Source organism: Cardiocondyla obscurior, linkage group LG10 (genome assembly GCF_019399895.1).
Source record: "Cardiocondyla obscurior isolate alpha-2009 linkage group LG10, Cobs3.1, whole genome shotgun sequence".
Classification (NCBI taxonomy): Eukaryota; Metazoa; Arthropoda; class Insecta; order Hymenoptera; family Formicidae; genus Cardiocondyla; species Cardiocondyla obscurior.
In genome coordinates, this window is record NC_091873.1 from 168,215 (window position 1) to 184,795 (window position 16,581).

The following is a 16,581-nucleotide window of genomic DNA, read 5'->3' on the forward strand; positions in this document are numbered from 1 at the left end:
GCCCACTAGTGGCGAGGCTTATGCCCTCGCCACACATTTTATATACAATAATATAGATAATGTAGATATACAGGGTGAATCAGAGAGAATGGAAGTGCGACTTACCGTTCAAAACAGGTTACCGACCGCAAAATATTAATTTAATATTATTATATATTTGTGGACTTCAGTGGACTTACACACCACCCTTAACGTGCCAAAAAAAAACATCTTAAAAATTGTGTGTAAGTCTACTGTGGTCCACAAATAAATGATAATATTAAATTAATATTTTGCGGTAACCAGTCTTATATAATAAGTGGCACTTCCATTTTCTGATTCACTCTGTATATGATATAAAAGTCGCATTTGAACGGTGGGCCATTGATCTGTGGGCTTTTGAACGGTGGGTCACTGATTTGTGGGCTTTTGAACGGTGGGCCATTGAACGGTGGGCTATTGATCTGTGGGCTTTTGAACGGTGGGCTACTGATATGTGGGCCATTAAACGATGGGCCATTGATCTGTGGACGTTTGATCGGTGGGCCACTGATCTGTGGGCAATTGAACGGTGGGCCATTGATTTGTGGGCAATTGAACGGTGGGCAATTTATCTGTGGTCATTTGAACGGTAGGCAACTTTTCGTGTCCAATTGCACTGTGTCTATTTGATACATGGCCAATCGCTACGTGGGCAATAGAACTGTGTCTAATTGATTTGTGTCCAATTGAGCTGTGGCCAATTGCACTGTGTCTTATTAATACGTGGCCAATTGCTACGTAGGCAATAGAACTGTGGGCAATTGACATACACTCCACCATCTCACCCGATGACTTGGGTGGGTCCCCCGCGCTGCCGCCCATTGGACTTAGGGCGGCAAGGCCCGCATTTGTGTTGCGAGCCGGTTTTTTTAAAGTAGTCGCGTTTGACTTGCGACTAAACTACTATGGAGGGCGAGACTGGGAGAGGCTCCCCAGCCTCTTCATATGTCCCAGCCTCGCCCTTCTTGAGGCGAGGGAGAGACGACTTTCCCCGTTTTATTGTCATCTCGGTGCGCCGGAGTTCAAGCGTGAACTTTGACGCACCGGTTAAAGAGCGCTACCGATTGAGCCGGGAAGGAGGGGGGAGGCTTGCGCCCGTTTCCTACCTCCAACCCGGCGTGCACGGTGGGCGCTTGTTGAGGCATGATTGCCCGACAAACTTGGTGTATGCACACCACCATCACCGGAGATAACTCTCACTGGTGGACCTCTTCTCTGGTGCTCCGTGTTCTCCTTAACACTCATAACGCGCCCCGTAAATACTAGGAAGGCATTAAATGCCTTCTCGTCATCTACCATCTTCTTCACCAGTACAAGAAAAGATAAGTTATGTCCCACCCTGTCTACAAGTTCTGCTCTCTCGATTTGTCACGCTGGACACCTCTCCAACGTGTGCTGCGCGTCGTCCCGGGGTGCCCTACAATGATGACATTCTTCTGACTCCTCCTTGCCGATGCGACGCAGGTACGAGGCAAAACACCCGTGCCCGGTGAGCACCTGCGCCGCATAAAAGGAGAGTCCCTTCTGCTGCAATGCCAGCTAATCACTTAATCCTGGCTTTATAGCGCCGATTACTCGGCCGCTCTCTACTTCGAATTGAGCACATAGTCGTGTTTGCCACGCCTCAATCGTCTTGGCATGATAAAATTGCCTAAGGCGCTTCTTCACCAACATTGATAGTCGAACACTGAAACGCTGCTCATATCTTCAAAGTCCAGCGAAGACTTGGTGATGTTTCAATGCCGTCAAGTCCAACGGTAGGGCGCCCGCAAGCACTGCAGCCGCCGCACGCGAAACCGTTCTGTAGGCCCGCGCCGCCCTGACTGTAACAGGGTGGAAGGATCTTTCAAGGATAGAGAACGTCTTCCTTTGTTTACTGCCAAATCTTTGGCCCACACGGGCGCACCGTACATCGCCACGGCACGCACCGCGTTAACATAAAGGCGCCTCGCCGCCCCACCTGGTCCTCTTAAGTTTAGGAGGATTCTCTTCAAAGCTGTAGCACAAGACGCTACACGCTCCACAATCATAGCGAAGTGCTCGCTGAAGGCCCACCGTTCGTCTAGGAGAAGTCCCAGGTATTTAACGGTGGGCTCCGGAGCTATGTTAACCGTATCCACGTGGATAGTACAGCTTGGCGGGTTACCGTGAGCCTTATCTTTGCCACGGAACCATATAACTTCTGTCTTCTCGGGCGCCGCTTTAAGTCCGGCCCTTTTGATAGCCATAAAGATGGCTTTCACTGCAGTTTCGACTCTACTACGTGCCTCCGACCAGTTGTTTCCCCCGGCTAATATAAGAGTGTCATCCGCGTAGCATACCAATTGACAATCCGGGGGCAACGCTGTGTCTAATATCGCGTTATACTCCAGGTTTCAAAGAAGGGGGCCCAAAACGGACCCCTGGGGTACTCCGCGGTAAAGTAAACTTGTAATTAGCCGTCCATTTCGGTTGAAGTATGAAATATTTCTATTTTCAAAGTATTTGTCCACAATTGCCTGCAAATACTTTGGCACTCTATGCCGCTGGAGCGATCTCTTGATAGTGTTCCAGGGAAGTGAGTTGAATGCATTAGATATATCTATAGACACAGCAAGAACTACCCCTCCCTGGGAAATCGTCTCTTCCAAGAGGGATCTTACACGCAATATTGCGTCCACGGTCGAGAGTCTTATCTGGAAGCCATACTGAGCAGAGCTCAAGTTTGGGCTTTCCTCGGATAGGTGCTGGACGAGGCCGGTTGACGACAACTCTCTCCAAGAGCTTTCCGGCCTTGTCCAGTAAACAGATTGGGCGGTAGGAGAACGGACAATTGTTCTCTTTGCTCTTCTTTTTTAGAAGTACGAGCTTTGCGCTTTTCCATCGATCCGAAAAGACGCACTCCTGTAGGCACCTATCGATCAGGTTCTTGAGCTTTCCTCCAATTACTTGTAGAGCCAAGGCCTATACCCTCTTTTGCAATCTATCGGGGCCCGGTGCGGTATTGCCCTTCATGCATTTCTTTACCACAAGAAAAATTCGTCTTTCTCAATTACAGGTATTTCTTCCTTTTCCCTATCTGGCGGTACAGAAAATAGGGAGTCGTCCGTTTCTGCCTTCCGTGGAGCTCTGGGGAATAAAGCATCAACTACATTCCGTACAAAATTCGGGTGTAGCGTCTCCGTGACCGATGGAGCTGGCGGTTTGAGTTTCTTGGTTACAATTTTATATGCCAAGCCCCAAGGGTCTCCATCTAATTCGGAGATCAAGTTTTCCCAAGCATTCGCTTTGGCCTTCCGGATGGCCACTCGTAGAGCGAATCTCGCCTCTTTATAACTATTTAGAGCGGTGGTTTTGCTCAGTAAATTGCCCCGACTACGCGTGACTACTCTACGCAATCGAGTAGCTTCACGCCTTAGTTTGGCTATATTTTCGTCCCACTAATAGGCGGAACGACGTGGATTACTCCGCACCTTTGGCATAGAAGCGTTACAGGCGTTGGTGACAGCCTCTATTAGCCATCTTGTCTGTTCTTGTGTGTCAAACAGAGCAGCATCACTCTCGCTTTCCTTACTCCAGCAGGAGGTTTCCAAGGAGGCTTTGAAAACATCCTCCTTTATCCTCTTGTAGGCCTATCTCTTCTCAGCGGAGCATTTATTTGCCCTTGCAGAGGAGCCACCACGGGCCCTGAGCTTTAACAGTATATATCTGTGGTCCGAGAGGTGCTCGAGGTCCGTGGCCACCTCCAATTTTTGGACCATACTGGCGGCCGCAGGAGTGGCCCACGTTAAGTCTATAATAGACTCCCCCTGCGGTCGCACACATGTCGGGACTCTTCCTCGATTAAGCAGCACGAGATTCTTTGCCGCTGTCCACTTTTCCAGGATTCGGCCTCTTCCGTTCGTTTTACGAGAGCCCCAGGCCCTTGACCAGGAGTTAAAATCTCCGGCTAGTATGATGGAGAGAGATCGGAGTCCATCTAAAAAGACTGCAATTTTTTCCAGCCAATCTTCATATTCCTGCAGGGATCCCAACGGAGGTAAGTATGTCCCCACTACTGCAACAGGGCCCCAGTGGACCGCAACGAAACGGTGACCGCGGCCAATTGGTGCGCAGGGCGGGGCTCTTCGCCACCACCGCCACGTTATCGCGACTGTCCCCGTGTCATCTCCTATCCAAGAGGGGTGGTTGCCCGGAATGCAAAAGGGCTTCAAGATCACTCCAAGTGTACAGCCACTCTCCGCGAGTGTATGCAAAAAGAGGTCCTGCGCTGCGCCGGAGTGGCATAAGTTAACCTGCAATAAGGACAGGGCCATTAACTAATTGAAAGCCTATGTCCCTTTTCCTGAAAACATCTTCTCTGAGACAGCGCATCTGGGGGAAGTTGTACGTCTACCTCCATCGCTGCTTGTTCAGTCGAGCAAGGGTCTTTGGTGTTGCCCGCCGGTTTTCCTCTTCGCTTTTGAGTGGTGCACGCCTTGCCACCCAAAACGTGATCACTTCTTCTATTGATATCGGCACAGACCGGGCATCGCGGAAAAGCCCTGCAGGTTCTAGCTACGTGTCCGAGGTTACCACATCGGTAACATTTGTTTGACCTGTCTATGGAACTCGGAAAGGTTTCTCGAGTGTGGCCTCGTTCTAGGCACTTAAAGCATCTGATAGGCCGTGGGTCGAGGAGGGATACTTTTATTTTTGTCCAGCCCACACACAAAGTTCCTCCTATTGCTGCTTTTTTTGCAGCAGCCAGAGGGAGTTTTAACCAGAGACTGCCCATATTGCTGGCTAATTGTCGCGGATCTCCAGCCTGGATGTTCTTAGGCTGGCAGGCTCCTTTACTTGCTATGGCCTCGATAACTTTTTCCTTTGTGATGGAGGGTTCGAGCGGCCACACTCGAATTTCCGCAGTAATAACCGGGCGAGAGATTTTGACGTTTTCCTTATTAGCCAAAACCTGTTTTATCAGGCCGGCTAGAGCGTCAGCTTTACAGTCGTTCTTCGACCCCGGTACTTGTATAAGTAATGCGCCAGTTGCTGTGGTGCGCATTGTAACTCTCTCGTTGATCCCTACCTCGGACAGCTGGATCTTGCTTCTGACTTCGGCCATTAACTTATCGTACTCTGCACTGGGAGCCGAAAGTTCAACAGCGGAGGTTCTAGGGACCCTTCTTCTCGTCCTCTTCTTTCTTCCTTTAGGTTGCGCCGCAGGAGTTGACTTCTCGCCATTCTACTTTTTCTTCTACTGCAAGTTAACCGGCGCGGAAGAAGAGGGAGCCGCGGGTTTCGACGATTGTTTGACCCCTTTCTTGGCCTTGCAACCCACGACTTGAGACCATGTCTCGTTGTCTGTGGGGCGCGGGACGGGCTTCTCGGAGATATTTTCTTTTTGAGAGGTGGAACCGGCACTCGTCGGTCTTCTACTCACAGCCGTCTGTTTAGAAACAGGCGGTTGTTTGAAGAAGGTAGGGACTTTAGATCCCTGGCCCTTAGTTTCTTTTGTCTTCTTCTTAGGTTTATGTTCCTCAGGTCTTCTTTCGGTACTGGGCGTCTTTTGCTGTTGTCCTTTGAGACTGGCGCTACGGAGATGTTTTTCCGAGTCTCGTTGGAAGAGACTCGTGGAGCTAGCCGCTCCGTAAGTGTAGCCTTTATATCCATTATCTGGGCCTGAATAATCTTGAAAAAGGCCGTTAGCTTGGCATCTATGATGCCTTCTATGTCCTTATTCTTTGATTTGCGTTGGGGGGGGCAAATCCGAGAGTCCCGTAGCAAAGTCTTCATTGTCGGTAAGTATTTTACTTCTTCCCTGTAGAGACGGTCTCACCACCGGTGACCACTCTTTCCTTGGCGGCAAAACAATAGACGGAGGAAGCGGACCTTCAGATGTCTCCACTTCTTTGTCGACCTTTACGTCCATTGATTCGCAGTCTTTAGTTTCTTTTCTTGTTGTTGACGAAGGCAGAGGATGCGTTTCTTTGACTTCACGAGCTTGCCTTAACTTCATTCGCAGTTGTGAAATTTCTCCTTTAAGTTGGTCAATCTCTCTAACGTTTGGACTTATTTCCGGAAGTGTCTTGCGCGACATAACATTCGCACTAATTTCGATTTTAAGGGCGGCTTCTCGAAGAATGCGTATAAAGCCGCCCTTCAAGTTGCTCGATTTAACGGCAACCTCCTCTATTTTCTTGGTCGATTGCAGAATATCTGCCGTAATCGTTTGAATAGGCAGGCCGACAGATTTCTGCTCCAATCTTTTCGCCATCACATTCGGCGTTTACCCTTAAATTTGGAGGGGTCATATCCCCCCTCCGCAATTTCTCTCATAAGCTTTATCTCATCTTTGATTGCCTGCAATTCTATGTTCTTCTCCTGTATTGCCAGAATATGAACTCCTTTGTCCGTGACAATAGGCCTTCCTTGTTTGTTTTTCTTCATTTCCTCAAAAAAGTTCTTTTTCGTTAAAGACACGTGAGTTGCAACACGACAAGTTTTAGTTTCGACGTCGCGATCTTTCCTCCTCTTCGACCTTTTAATTGCCCCAAATGCCGTGGTGCGGATCGAGGCGTCCAAAGCATCCGATGAGGCGATGCTAATAATGTCGGTATCCGCGTTCTCTTTACTATCAGTAACTTCTGCGGATATATGGTAAGATGAGCGACTATCATCATCTTCCGTCGCCGTAGTCACGCCGGTCTCCGTTAGAGCTAATGCTGGTGGTGGAGATCCTGCAATCAACCTGATAAAAACAAACGGATTGACTTGTTTGTCCACCGGCTTTGCACGCGTCCTACTCTTCGGGCCCGGTTTTTTGCCCTTGGCCTGCTTCACCACCTTCATATCAATTATACGGGAAAGCTGCTGGTATTCCCCGTCTGTGTTTGTAAGCGGGGCGGCTGTACGTCACCTCTCTTCTCCTGAAGAGAGCTGATTGTGATGGTCCTCTCCAACGGACCTATCTGTATGCGAAATCATCGTAGACGCTGTATCTACCAGCGGCCCTGCGGAGCAAGCGCTGGATTGCCCGTCGTTGGATGACGACATGGCGGGAGCCGGGACGGCACTCCCACCACGCCGGTCTTTGAGGGTCCGAATTTCCTGGGACGGTAAGCCTTCCTTTCCTGAAACCAACATTTCCATGTTGTATCAAAGTAGTGATTTGTCTGGGGTTTTCTCCCCTAGGCCAGTTGGGTGCCCGCCCTGCCAACTCCGATCTAGCCGCCTCCTTCTTCCTTCTAGCGACACGCCACGAGCCCCGCCTCGGAATACGTCCGAGCGGTCCCGTGGCGGTCAAACTTTCTCGGGATGACCGGCCCCGCCTCGGAAACGTCCGAGCGGCCCGGAACACCCCCTACGTCATCCCTGGGGTGCCCAGCCCGCAGGCTGGAACACTTTACGCCCCCGGAGACCGTGGGGTTACACCCCTGGTGTGCAACTCCGGTGCGTATTCTCGTATTCGCCCCAGAACGCACCACGTACGTCCCGGAAACGGGTAGAGGTAATCCCTTCCCCTTCAGCTGTGGGAGCATCCGCGTGCAATGCTTCCAAGGTTAGGATCTTCTCGCTATTGTCCCAGCGGACTAGGTGGTCCTTTACCCCCTCCCCCCTCGGGTGGCATGGTAGGGAAGTCATAAGCTTCTCCTGCGGTCCCAGCCGGCCGGGATTTGAATTCCGAGTTACCTTCTCTTACCACCTTGGAAGGAAAGATCCGCTCCTCTCGGCGAAGTGGTCGCCGGGGCGCGTGGGCCGGTTTTTTTTTTTTTTTAACGACGGGAAATGCTTTTACGCATCCCCCCCTGTTTGACTAGGGGGGGTATGTGGGGCTCAGGTCTTACGGCTCGCTATCCGCGGCCTGCCCACTATCCACTAAAACCCGTCGGGGCTCTTGCCCAGTGCGTTTTACAAGATGAGGGGCGAGGATTTGCTGAGCATAACTTCTCAACCCCCTCTTCCGCACATATGTCTGCATTTACCAAGCGGATAATCTTCTTGGCATTATTTGCCAGATGAGTCTTTGAAATTACACTTTAAGGTGTTTATCTACATATTGACGTCTAACTTATATAGCGTCAGAAAAAACTTACAAGGAGGGAGAAGGTGTCCCTCCCTGCGTTTGTCATCTAGGTGACCTATTAGTCCTCATAGAGGATATTGAAGGTACCAAGAAGGATCCCGAATTGGCAGATAAGAAGGAAGAAGGAGGAGCAACTCTCGCATCAACCCTGGTAAGTGTCTGGTTTACGGGCCTTCTAGTGGCAGATCTAAGGATCCGATTACTCGGTGGTGCTGTTTGCGCCACGACAGGTAATGTTGGAACAGAGCCCGATTCTGGACATTTTCGCAACGACTGTCTCTTCTTTTTCTGTTGCACCTATGTGTAGATGGAGAAAAAGAGTTATTTATAGGCAGTGCCTGTTGCTCTCTTTCTCTCTCATTTTCTTCTTTAGAGTACATGACACTATTACAAAAGGCCATAAAGGCCAACCAAACTTCTTCGCTGCTAACCGCGAGTTTAATGATGCTGGGAAGAGTAATATCCTGTTCCACAGCTTCGATAAGAATCTGCCTTTTGTTGTTTCAAGCAGGGCACACCGTCAATGTGTGCTGAGCGTCATCAATGTTGTTATCACAATGATGACAGGCCGTGGATGCTTCTTTGCCTATTCTGTACAGGAAGGAGGCAAAGCACCCATGGCCAGTAATAACCTGAGTTGTCCAGAATGAGAGGACACCTCCCCAATCACATCTATTAACCCAGTCTTCCATGACTGGGAGGATTGCAGTCAGCGTTCGCTGTCCGTAATTAGATGGATCGCTCAGTCTCATCTTCCAGTCAGAAAGAGTAGACATATGATGACGTTTTCGTATACGTTTTTTTATACTAGCCGTGGGTATAACACCGTTGGCCTTAATAGCTTTAAGGCTCTCAAAAGTTCGCATGTATTCTACGGCTGTTATATCTATCGGAGGAAGGCAAGCAAAGAGTGCTGCAGCTGGTCTTGCAACCGTTCTATAGGCCTTAGCCGTTCTAACAGCCACCAAATGAAAGGCAGTTTCTAACTCCTTCCGACCGAATTTATTTGTGGCCAGATCTTTGGCCCAAACAGGCGCGGCATAAAGAGCAATAGAGCGAATTGTATTCGCATATAGTCGCCTCGCCGCGCTACTTGGGCCCCTTATATTGGGGAGGATTCCTTTTAGCGATTGTGATCTCTCCCTGACTTTGTTGCCTATTTCTTTAAAATGATAAGAGAAAGTCCATGCGTGATCCAAAATCAGACCCAGATATTTAATTTTAGACTTTATTTTGACACGAGTTGAATCAATGCGTAAATAAGGTAAAGAGGGATTAATACCCCTACCATAAAACATCATAGCCTCAGTCTTGTTTATGGCTACTTGAAGGCCTGTGCTCTGGATGGAGCGGATGATAGAGGCAGCCGCTATTTCACCCCTGACTATGGCTTCGTTTCATTCTCGACCACCAGCAATAATGAGTGTGTCGTCTGCATAGCAGACGACACTTGTGTCAAGCGGGAGAGCCGAGCAAAGCACCGCGTCGTACCCCAAGTTCCACAAGAGTGGACCAAGGACTTGGCCCTGGGGCACGCCGCGGCGCAAATGCCTTTCTTGAGTTGATCCAGTATTATCAAAAAAAGTTATCTTTCTATTAGAAAGATAGTCTTCGATGATTCTAAGTAAATAGTCAGGCACCTGATGTCTGTAAAGAGCGTCGCAAATATGTTCCCAGGGGAGAGAGTTAAAAACATTTGAAATATCCAATGATATCACTAGTGCTACTTCCCCCTGGGATGTATACTGCTCGACTGTATTTCTGACGCGAATAATTGCGTCGACTGTAGAACGTCCTACCCTAAAACCATACTGTGTATCACAGATGTTAGGGCCTATATTTTCTAAGTGTTAGGCAAGGCGGTTTACGAGAATTCTTTCGTAAAGTTTACCAGCCTCGTCCAGTAAGCATATAGGACGGTAAGATGATGGTAGACCAACATCTTTGTCCTTTCTAAGCAGCACGAGTTTAGCGTGCTTCCAAGTTGACGGAAATAATCCGTTTTTAATACAGCTGTTGTATAGCTGTCTGAGGTAAGTATGTAAGTCCTCGAGAGCTAATTTCCATATTTTCTTAGTAAGCCCGTCGGGGCCGGGAGCAGTATTGCCCCGTAAACTTCTCTTTGTAGCAATAAGAAATTCCTCCTCATTTATTTCTAGATCTGAGGACCAGTCTGACCTATTTATACGAGAACTCCTACGTTCCTGGACATGATCAACAGAGGGAGGGAACAAAGTTCTTACAACCTCGTCTAGGAATTCAGGATTTAGGACTTTGATCACTGGGGAAGCCATAGGTTTAAGTTTTTTACAAACCAATTTGTACGCTCGACCCCAGGGGTCATCATCTAAAGAGTCGATCAGTTCCTTTCAAGAATTTTCTTTACTTTCTTTGATCGCCTTTCTGAGAGCAATCTTGGCTTCTTTGTAACTCTCCCATGCTTCAGCTCTTCTGACTAAATTGCCACGACTTCGAGTTACTCTTCTACCTTGCCGTATGGCATTTTGACGTAGCGAGGCGATGTGATTATTCCACCAATAAGTGGATCGTCTAAAAGAGTATTTAGTACGTGGCATTGACGCATCGCAAGCAGTAGAGACCGTGTCGATGATCCATTCTAACTGCTCCTGAGTACTTTTTTCTACAGTTGAGTCTTCGCTGTTCTTTACCCAGAGTGACGTAATGATAGAGGATTTAAAAGCTGCCTTATTTAATTTACGTACAGCCCATCTATTCTCGGGGAGTCGTGATCTAATAGTCTTAGCAGGAGGATCAAAATGCACCAGAATAAAACAATGATCCGACATGTGTTCCAAATCTTCAGCTACTTCCCACTTTGTAACCTTTCGAGCAATCACAGGGTAAGCCCAGGTAAGATCAATAATTGATTCTCCTTGTGGTCGAATGCAGGTGGATACTCTACCTCGATTAAGGAGAATTAAATCATGTGAAACGGCCCAAGTCTCCACCAATCTACCCCTGGGTCCGGTTTTGATGGAACCCCAGGTCGTATTCCAAGCATTGAAATTACCAGCTATAATAAATGGAAGCGGCTTTAAACGCCGGATACAAGTACTTAGCTCGTCAAGCCAAATTTCGCATTCAGATAGTGTGCCTGACGGAGGAAAGTATATCTCTATCACCACAATCTGTCCCCATTGCGCAGCCACGAAGTGCGAACCACTTTTAATAGCCACACATGGTGGGAGACCTGGCAGCCATCGCCAAAATAGAGCAACTGAGCCCATAGTATCAGCGGCCCAGCACGGGTTGTCCGAAGGAATACGGCTGGGTTCGGCGATAATCCCGAAAGTATATTTGTGCTCCATCATAGTTTGAAGGAGTATATCTTGCGCTCCTTGAGAGCGACCGACGTTTGATTGGATGAGGCGTAAGGCCATTAGAGGTCCATATCATTCCCATTCTCCATGGGATCTGTATCCATTTCCTTTACATCCTAAACGGAAGGAGAGGTACGGTCTTCGGATCTAACTGTCGCAGAAATTGTAGCTTTCTGCGTCGGCAATGAGGTCGTTTTGTCGTGCGACTTCGTATCCAATTCTTTTCCTTTTATATTTCTGGTAAAGCATTGTTGCCCATCCCAGATATGATCTGCTTTTCTGCCTATGTCCGAACATAATGGACAGCAAGGAGAAGCAGAGCAGCCACGTGCGGCGTGACCTTGTTTCCCGCATCTGTAGCACCTTCCAGAGCGGTCTATTGAAACTGGGCATCTTTCCTTTGCGTGGCCCTTCTCTAAACACTTGAAGCACCGCATAGAGCGGGCTCTAAGTAAGTCAACTTTTACTTTTGTCCAACATATGTTTATTGTGCCCCCTTCAACAACTTTTTTGGCAGCTGCTAACGGGAGACGTAACCATATACTATCTATGCCACCTGGGAACTTTGTAATGTTACCAGATTTAATTTCATGTAGCCGGCAGTTACCTTTTTCCGCAGCTGCAGAAAGGACTTCGTTTATTTGTATCGACGCCTCTAGACCGCGTATCCTTATGTCCGCAGCAGTGATGGGAATTTTAGCTCCAAGCAACATCGATGTTGCTGGAGTGGGGGACCACGCACACACGCCGACGTCCTGTCGGTGAGCGCGCCTCGCTCGGCTTGCAAAAGAGGACAGATATATATATGTTCCGTCTTCTTTGCACCGAGGCAGCTACGAGTCGTAGCCTACGTCGGCCAACGAGCCTACGACTACGATGAGTGCACACATCGCGCGATGCGGCCCGCGTGAATCGCGGGCACTAAGATACATGTTTCTCTTTGCAGGTTGTATATTAGAATACGATGTGGTCTTCCGCATTACCCAGGAGGTGCAACTTACAGTGCGTTAGGTTTTTTAACGTGGACCTTCGCCGGTAGCCATATCATACCACATTTCTTAATATCTTTACCAATTTTAAATTGTTTAACACGCAAAGTGTTCGACAAACTTAATATTAAATTGTTAATAAATAAACTGTCTAACACGCAAAGTGTTCAACAGATTGCGTATACTATATGTCGGAAGGATAATTTTTTACGGGAGTAAATAAAAAAAAAGGGCGACAATATTAGTTATTTAAATTTTTATTTTAATTAAAAATATTATAAAAAAATTGATATATAACTAAGCGTCCGCCCCGGCTTCGGCCACAGTTTATTTATTAACAAATTAATATTAAATTGTTAATAAATGAACTGTGGCCGAGGCCGAGGCGGTAGACAAGACCGGGGCGGACACCAAATTAAATATCAATTTTTTAATAATATTTCTAATTAAAATAAAAATTTAAATAACTAATATAACCTCTCTTCCTTTTCATTCACTTCCGTAAAAAATTATCCTTTCTACATATAGCATATGCAATCTGTTGAACATTTTGTGTGTTGGACAGATAATTTATTAACAATTTAATATTAAATTTGTCAGACACTTTGCGTGTTGGACAATTTAGAAATGGTAAGAATATTAAAAATATGGTATGATATAGCTATCGGCGAAGGTCCACGTGGACCTTCGCCGGTAGCTATATCATACGTACGTTAAAAAATCTAACGCACTGTAAGTTGCACCTCCTGGGTAGTGCGGAAGATCACATCGTATTCTAATGGAGTGTATGTCAGTTGCCCACAGTTCTATTGCCCACGTAGTGATTGGCCACGTATCAATAAGACACATTGCGATTAGACACAGCTCAATTGGACACAGCTCAATTGGACACAGATCAATTGGACACAGTTCTATTGCCCACGTAGCGATTGGCCACGTATCAAATAAACACAGTGCGATTGGACACGAAAAGTTGCCCACCGTTCAAATGACCACAGATCAATTGCCAACCGTTCAAATGCCCACAGATCAAACGCCCACAGAAAGTGAATTTTTGTTCGTTTGCCCACGGATAAATGCCCACCGTTTAAAAGTCCACAGATCAATGGCCCACCGTTCAAAAGCCCACAGATCAATGGCCCACTGTTCAAATGCGACTTTTATATCATATACAAGGTGAATCAGAAAATGGAAGTGCCACTTACCATATAAGACTGGTTACCGCAAAATATTAATTTAATATTATTATTTATTTGTAGACCACAGTGGACTTACACACAATTTTTTTTTTGAACGGTAAGTCGCACTTCCATTCTCTCTGATTCACCCTGTATATCTACATTATCTATATTATTGTATATAAAACGTTTATAAATTGAAAATATCTGTGCTATAGCACGCGTTGTTTATGGATATTACTTTGTGCGAGGCAGTCAGCGGCAGGATAGAATAAAAATAGTAATTAGGAAGTAGGTATTATGCATAGTGTACAGCATAGAAAATTAATCTTATTTAACAATAATTTATTACGTTGAATTTTATAATGTACTGTTTGTTACAGGTATAAAAACAGATTTAACGAAATTTAAAAGTCGTTGCGATATAAAAAAATAACTGTATACATATATTTTGATATTTTTTAATAATCGGGAAAAAAATTAACTTACTAACTACACATTCATAACCGATAAGAAAAACAAAAGAAATCGTTACGACAAAAGTATTCTCACGCAGCCGATACACATTAGAGTTCGAGTTACATCACGTTCTACGCTTGTAAATAAAATAATAGTATCTGAAGCTATAACGTATCACACTGTATCTAAGTCCCTTTTGCAATCTATAAGTATTACAACTGCATGCTCGAATACTAATAAATAAAACAAGTTACATCAGAATCTCTGCTACATTACAACGGTTTGGTAAAGCGCACTTTGGCATAATCGGATAAAAATATGTTTTACAACTACACAGTCATAAGCGACGAAAAGATACAAAAGCAACCGTGTTCGAGTTACATCACGTTCTACGCTTGTAAATAAAATAATAGTATTTAAAGCTATAACGTATCACACTGTATCTAAGTCCATTTTGCAATCTATAAGTATTACAACTGCATGCTCGAATACTAAAAAATAAAACAAGTTACATCAGAATCTCTGCTACATTACAACGGTTTGGTAAAGCGCACTTTGGCATAATCGGATAAAAATATGTTTTACAACTACACAGTCATAAACGACGAAAAGATACAAAAGCAACCGTTACGACAAAAGCATTAACACGCAGCCGATACACATTAGAGATCGAGTTATATCACGTTCTACGCTTGTACATAAAATAACAGTATCTAAAGCTATAACGTATCACAGTGTATTTCAGTCCGTTTTGTAACTTATATGTATCAGAACTTTGTTCAAAAATAACAAACATCAGTATAAAGTTATGTTGTATCTTTTCCACACGAAGTAACACGCCTAAAGATTTTATCTCTTAAATCTAAACATATTTTTACATAAATATGCTGTAATGTCTTATGGTTTTCTAATCCTTATGTAGGTTTCATACGGGTCGTTGCATATGGGACAACGCTTAGCTTCCAAACGTTTGATACATGTAACGCAACAGGCAAGATGTCCACAAGGTACGAAAGCATGTGTGCGCTCGTTAGTAAGGCATACCGTGCATATGTCTGAAGAAGATTTTGCTTCTGATGGACTTAGAGTTTTCGTTACATTCCAGTCTACATTGTGGAAAGGTAGATCTTCTGTATTGCTAGTATCAGTCAAATAACTGTAGTCATCTTCCGGGATTTCGTACTCTCCTTCGTCGTGTAGTATCTCTTCCGTTACTTCGTTTATTTTTTCCTCATCTATTTCGTCGTCCAAGACTTGATTTATTTTTTTTTAAATTTAGTTATCTATATGAAAAATTAACAGATTGAATAGTATTCGCACATACATGTTAAATGACAAAGTCACTTATCTTATAGTAAACTTATACTGTTATAGTATACCTTGTATTTTTTACGACTGTATGAACTTATAATAATTGTGGTCTGATATATGAGTTAAACTTGTATTTTGATAAAGTGTATTTGTAGATTCTTCATCTAAATTAATAGGAAAACATTTAGTTAAGAAATATAATTTTAAGCGTAATAAAAGTATAATTTTATAGAACATTTGCGTATTTAATTTTAAGAATTAAATATTACAGTTCTGAAATTTTTATGCTTATCCTTATCATTAATGGACAATTCCTGTCTTGTACTTGTACTTGGATATGTTTTATGTGAATTATTATTTTCTGTATAATTTGTTATGTCTTGTAACGGTTTTTATTTTTACAGATTGTGCTTTATCTTTTGTGATCGATTCATTATCAATACGCTTATGATTGTAATCTTCATCGGGTATTGCATCAGTTGCATGAGTATTATCATCTAAAACACAAATAATTGTATTTTTACAGCAAAAAAATTTAGTAATAAACAAAACTATTTATTATAAAAAATAAACGTACTGTTTAGTTCTATATGCAATATGTTTTGATATTTGTCGCTAAAGAGACGTAAGAAGTGAATTAGATCAATTCTACAAAAAATAAAACATGTAGATAAATTACATTAAAATTTGTTGTTGTTCCAATTACAACCAGTTTCATATTAAATAACTGAATAAAATAAGTAAAAAATTTTACAGAAACGTATATATTAACTTTAATAAAATTATTGTCATATATCTTTATTAAATATTTACTAACCTGCCTGCTGCAAAATATTTTTGAACTTCCAGTATTTTGTTATCTCGTAATTTAGTTTTAATATTTGTACGATTATTTGTTGAGATTGTTTTTAAGCGCTTTAGCTTTAGTTCTTCATCTGTTATCAGTTTTCCTAGATTATCTAAATGAAACAATTTTCTGTGAATTTAGTACTGTCGTAATATGAAATTGAATGAAAATAATAACGTTACCCAAGAAACTCCAGATGTTTTCATGCGCTTTGCCGAATTTTCTTTTCGCGATGCTGTAGAAACTTTCTGTTATATTATTTGTTCGTACAGGACAGTCAAAAACACTGACTTTTGATGCCAAAGATAACCACGTCCTGCGTACATATGTCAAAAACTCATTAACAGCAGGATGTGCTTGAGAAACTTGATCAACTTCGAATTGTATG

The 16,581-nt window shown here is 44.4% G+C and overlaps 3 protein-coding genes across 3 annotated transcripts; all 3 read right to left on the bottom strand.

The window, feature by feature from the left end:
- Positions 1-1,766: 1,766 nt before the first annotated feature.
- LOC139106158 (uncharacterized) lies at positions 1,767-5,107 on the bottom strand. Its single transcript, XM_070662717.1, has 5 exons — positions 4,397-5,107; positions 3,663-4,295; positions 3,028-3,440; positions 2,450-2,793; positions 1,767-2,365 (listed from the first exon to the last, which is right to left on the bottom strand). Exons 1-5 carry the CDS (start codon positions 5,105-5,107, stop codon positions 1,767-1,769), a joined length of 2,700 nt encoding a protein of 899 aa, XP_070518818.1.
- A 5,330-nt stretch (positions 5,108-10,437) lies between these two features.
- On the bottom strand, positions 10,438-11,469 carry LOC139106159 (uncharacterized). Its single transcript, XM_070662718.1, has one exon. The coding sequence runs from the start codon at positions 11,467-11,469 to the stop codon at positions 10,438-10,440; it is 1,032 nt and encodes a 343-aa protein (XP_070518819.1).
- A 56-nt stretch (positions 11,470-11,525) lies between these two features.
- LOC139106161 (uncharacterized) lies at positions 11,526-12,122 on the bottom strand. Its single transcript, XM_070662719.1, has one exon. It carries the CDS (start codon positions 12,120-12,122, stop codon positions 11,526-11,528), a length of 597 nt encoding a protein of 198 aa, XP_070518820.1.
- Positions 12,123-16,581: the final 4,459 nt, after the last annotated feature.